The sequence below is a fragment of the Populus alba genome, chromosome 9, assembly GCF_005239225.2.
Source record: "Populus alba chromosome 9, ASM523922v2, whole genome shotgun sequence".
Taxonomy (NCBI): Eukaryota; Viridiplantae; Streptophyta; class Magnoliopsida; order Malpighiales; family Salicaceae; genus Populus; species Populus alba.
In genome coordinates this window covers 2,834,777-2,839,881 of record NC_133292.1, presented here as the reverse complement: position 1 = coordinate 2,839,881, position 5,105 = coordinate 2,834,777, and the positions used below count along the sequence as shown (strand labels likewise).

General features: G+C 37.6%; 1 protein-coding gene and 1 pseudogene across 1 annotated transcript; one reads left to right on the top strand and one right to left on the bottom strand.

Annotated features, from left to right (window-relative positions):
• Positions 1-861: 861 nt before the first annotated feature.
• On the top strand, positions 862-1,445 carry LOC118053816 (germin-like protein 9-3; annotated as a pseudogene).
• Positions 1,446-2,149: 704 nt separating this feature from the next.
• On the bottom strand, positions 2,150-4,490 carry LOC118053818 (small ribosomal subunit protein uS11z). The gene is made up of 6 exons (XM_035065199.2): positions 4,329-4,490; positions 3,800-3,919; positions 3,651-3,696; positions 3,047-3,132; positions 2,803-2,932; positions 2,150-2,443 (listed from the first exon to the last, which is right to left on the bottom strand). The coding sequence occupies exons 1-6, from the start codon at positions 4,329-4,331 to the stop codon at positions 2,376-2,378; spliced, it is 453 nt and encodes a 150-aa protein (XP_034921090.1). The 5' UTR covers positions 4,332-4,490; the 3' UTR covers positions 2,150-2,375.
• Between the last annotated feature and the right edge of the window lie 615 nt (positions 4,491-5,105).

Genomic DNA, 5,105 nt, shown 5'->3' with positions numbered 1-5,105 from the left:
CCAAAAACCAAGATGAAATGAAACATTAAGATATCAAATCTACTTCTACATGGCTTGTAGGCAATGAATCTTGGCCTCCCCTTGGAAAAGATGAATAGTGTCAACAGAAGGTACAGGAAAGGGGAACTTCAGTCTAAGCCTTGGCTGCAAGGCCTGCCTTGATCTTTTGGGTAGTGGAAACATCAGTTTTGAAGGCCTTGGCAAGGACCACACCATCGATTCCATTGGCAAAGACAGAGGCAGGAACCGAGACGGTTCCAGCATTTGCACTACGAAATGAAGAGATGGAGATGGCAGGGTTCTTGATGTCAGCATTGTATTGAAAATGAACAGGTCCCTCCGGGAACATGAAAGTGTCGCCAATTCAAAGCGTTTGAGTGAAAAGTCTGTTTGTGGTGTCAATAAAACGAGCCTCAAGAAGCAACAAGAAAAGGAAGCTCAATGGATTGGGGTGATATCGCGGATTCCAGTAAAAGTGAAGAGGTCTGCATCAGGAATTGAGTTTTCAGGGACATCGGAGTCTGATACAATGTCAGGATCGCTTGCCTGAACCATCGAAGAAGTGGACAAAGCAACTAAGAGAAAGGGCAGGATTTTATTTTTGTTTAGCAAAGATGAGACCATTGTGGGATTAGTTGTATTCTGGATTTGAGAAAGAATTGCAGCGGCACACGAGAAGGTTTTTGGTGTCTTTCTTTACTTCAAACCTCTATCTATATTGGTCATGAGACCAATTTAGGAATCTAGCGATGGCCTGCAGCCAGAAGGGTAATGTTCTCTTCAATGCTTGTGCGTCCTCATCTTTTAAATCAAATTATCTTACCGTTGGAGCCCTACCCTCTTCACATCAAGTTCTTCAGTATGGCCTCAGCTACACCCACCATTAAATTCTTCTCATTGCTAAGTAGCCTCATTTGCCTTCGTCCCGATGGATATGGCTGGAGATCCAGATATTGTTTCTGATTGCTTAGTCCCACTAAATGCAACCAAAGTTGGTGGAACAGTCTTCACGTTCACTGTCGGTGCACCGCTACCTACAGCTTTCACGGTCTCGAAAGTTAGTGCAGCTGAATTCCCTGCTCGTATCGGGCAAAGTGTTTCTTGTGCAGTGCTTCAATTCCCGGCCGGCACTACTAATCCACCTCACACTCATCCTCGCTCAACTGAGGTCCTTTTCCTTGTTGACGACTCTGTTCAAGTATGATTCGTTGACACACTACAGGGTGGAGGGGCTTGTTCACTTCCAATACAGGGTCGATGCTCAAGAACCAGCTTTGGCAATTTCTGCCTTCGTGAGTGCTAGTGCGGGGACCGTATCAATTCCCACCACCCTTTTCGCCGCTGGCATTGATGATAACATCTTGGCTAAGGCCATCAAGACCGGTGTTGCCACCATTCTAGCTTCAAGGTCTGGTCTTGCACCCACACCTTGAGGATAGACTTCATTAACAGTTACCACCATTTCTTCTTGTTCCTTGGTGATCTTCTGCCATCTCTAACTTTCCTCCTTTTTATTTTTTCGTTTTTGAGTTTTATTAAACAATCGCCTCTAGGGGGTATCTTAACTAATTGTTTTATATTGGTAATAATTACTCTCCATAATCCATCAATGAACCTTCAGGGGAAAGGTTTGATGTTTGTATATTCCGAATCAACCGAAAGACATCATGATGCAGATAAGGATACACAAAATTAGCCAGAGCATTTATGTTGTCTAAAGTTACTCAAGCTAAATCAAGAAAGGAATAGAGTTCTGAAAGATTGTTGATTATTTCTGAACCTAAGATAGTAACTGCATTGTTTTCTAGTAATCTCGTCAGACTGCTTGAAAAAGTGAGATAACTTGAGGGCTAGAAGCTCTTGCTCTGATGGCAGAGGCCGTCTAATGTTTCCTAGGTTTTACCATTTGCTACAAACAAAACGTACAAACGGCTAGTGCGAGAACAAAATAACATCAACCCAAGATAGAACATGAAAGGCCACTTTCTGAATGGTTAACGGAAAGGGAACAACCAGTGCCGGTGAGATTCAGGTGGAATGCTTAGTGCAAAGGCTAACAGTCAGAGAATGAAACACCAGATTCAAAAATAATGTAACAAGGGATGACTTGTAGATAATTTGAGCAAATGACTATCTTTGCAATGGCATGTCAAAAAAAATATTACTTCAATACAAGTAATGACCTCATTTAGAACATCAAAGTCACAAGCAAAACTCCATCATATCTTTATGTTTCTACAAAGCTTAAATATAAATTCAAAGTCAACTCCTGATAGGATAATAAAAACTACAAAAACATCCCGGATTGAAAAGAACCGTCACCAAGCAATCAAAGCACCACCACCCATAATGGAACTGCTATGATGGGAGATAGCTTACAGCCTTCTACCCCTTCTTCCACCCTTTCTGCGGGTGCTGTCAGTAGGAATTGGTGTGACGTCCTCTGAAAACAAACAAGACATCAGCAAAGTAAAATAAAAATGAAATTTACTGCCAGTGGAGGAAGATTCAGAGAGATGCTTTTCTAGTTCAATTACTGAATGAGCTAAATACTTATAACTCAAAACACAGAACACAAACAATTCACATTTGTTAAAAGTCGTGTAACAAATTTAAAATGTCAAGCTCCAGAAACCTTGCAGTGTTCGACAGAAAACATAAAATAGTGCACCGAAGCTTGAAGCTTAATCCTCAATCATCCCCAACAACAGTTCAAATCAAGTAACACCCGCATCTTAAACTCTTTTTAGAACTTAATTTCAATCAATAGTTTTAGAACTTTATTTCTAATCAATATCTTACCAATGCGACCAATTTTCATTCCAGAACGAGCCAATGCCCTCAGAGCAGACTGAGCACCTGGTCCAGGGGTCTTAGTTTTGTTACCTCCTGTAGCACGGAGCTTGATGTGAAGAGCAGTAATGCCAAGTTCCTGTTAGTTTCGAAACCAGGTTAGTGTTGATGCAAGAACTTGTGAATAAACAGCTTATAAATTAAAAAAGAACTTTCTAAAATCATTGTATTATGTATAGAGTAGAACAAAAACCTTGCATCTCTGTGAAACATCCTGTGCAGCAAGCATAGCAGCATATGGTGAAGATTCATCCCTGTCAGCTTTAACCTTCATTCCACCTGTACATGTTAGGTTCAAGGAGATATAGAGTTACATTAATTGCAGACAATGGCCTGAAGCCATATGCCAGAGCAACAGTTCAATGAGTTAATGCAGAACCAAAATATAGCAAACTACCCAATTATATGACAGCTCAAAACATTGAAACCATCAAAGGTGGCTACAGTGAATACTTGAACAATATATGGTAACAAAATGATAAATTCAGTAAGAAATTGTGTTTTCAGATAATTAAAAGATTTCCACTGCACACCTAAGTGCACGTGTCAAATGCGATTACACAGACATAGGTAAACACTACCCCTGTAATCAGGGTAATGACCTAATTGAGTCCGAACACACCCATGTATAATACAGACAGAAGTCCGGGCAACAAAGAATAAATCATGCTAGTCAAAACAGGGAATTGAAATGGAAAAGGCAAATAGAGCAGTAAGCAAAGCGTATATATTTTTCATGTCTTACTCAGATTCAAGAACCAATTATTAGGAAAAATAAGCCATTATAAAACACATACCAGTAATGCGAACCAGGGTTTCCCTCCCAGACAAATCAGTCACATGCTGCAATTATTTCAACCAAGCAAAATCACTTACAGATGAAATCAAACCAGACAATAATGAAAATATTTATACTCCATTCTAGCTAATATGAACGAATACTCACAATAAAGGTATCATTAAATGAAGCAAAAATGTGAGCCACCCCGAAAACATGCTCTCCCTCCCTTACAGTTGGGCCAAGTGTAACATTCTCTTCCTTTGGCTCTCTTGTCTTTCTCCTCGACTATAAAATCATAAACAAAACTGTATCAGAACAAAAATACACTAAGAAGAAACAAATCTAAATCTGATAAACAAATACCACCTCCGAAGCATGATTAAAATAAAACCCCACTACTCTATACCCTAGCACAGTGATGAACGATCAAAACAAAGCACAATATATTTTTCCTACGATTCACAAACATTCTCCGCCTAAAACATATGCAAATTCAAAATCCGAAACATCAGCAAAAACCCACTTCCCTTTGTCTTTCTTGTTTATTTTCTTGGAAAAAAAGACAAAAGAAACAAATTTAAATTTTTTCAGTCCTCCAAATCAGATACACCAACATTAACAAAAACAGCAAAATAAAAAGGGAGGCTAAGAGTACAACGAAGAGATTTAAGGACGTGATAGAGATTTCACTTACCATGGCTAAAAGCTGAGTAGGTCTAGAAGCCGAAGGATGCTAATAGGGTTGATGGCCGAGCTTGTAAGTTTCAACAGACGACGGAGAGTGACTAAACTAGGGGAATTTATATGAGGGAAAGTGGCTAGGGTTTTATGAGCGGAGCAATATCATTTGTATTTGCTTGAAGGTCCTTGGATTTTCCTTTTATTCTTATTGGGACTGCATTTTGTTGAGCTGGGCTTTTCTCTTTTCTCCAAATCTGATTTGTAGTCTTTGGGTTATTTATATGGGCTATAGAGCCTTACCATGCTTTGTGAAAAAACTGACCCAAGACTTCTTGAATGTGATTTAGCCTTGCAAACTAGTTTTTTTTAAAAAAATAAATTTCAGGAAAGTGAATTATTTTCTGATGTTTAATAGTGTAATGACAAATAAGTTGGAAAACACTTTCCAGTATTTGGTTATGTCATGAAAAATGAGTTGGAAAATAACTTATTAATGTTTTATTTCTCTTAAATTTATTAAAATAATGAGGAACAAATCTTACAAATTAAAAGGTTGAATGAGAATGAAATTAAAAAAAAAATTAATTTCATAAATTATCTCAAATAAAATAAATAATAATCAAAATAATAGAGATTAAATCTAAAAAATAAAAAAAAATAAAGAAATTAAAATAATAATAATTAACATTTCATAAATTATTTCAAATAAAAGAAGTAACAATCAAAAGAATAAAGATCAAATTTGATAGATAAAAAATTTCAATAAAAAAATGATAAGGGAAAAGCAAAT

Excerpts from the sequence above, each read along its gene's own strand:
- LOC118053818 (XM_035065199.2), bottom strand. Across the intron at positions 3,697-3,799 it reads CATTTAATGATACCTTTATT|CATGTGACTGATTTGTCTGG; the intron begins GTGAGTATTCGT and ends AAATAATTGCAG. Across the intron at positions 2,933-3,046 it reads ATGTTTCACAGAGATGCAAG|GAACTTGGCATTACTGCTCT; the intron begins GTTTTTGTTCTA and ends CGAAACTAACAG.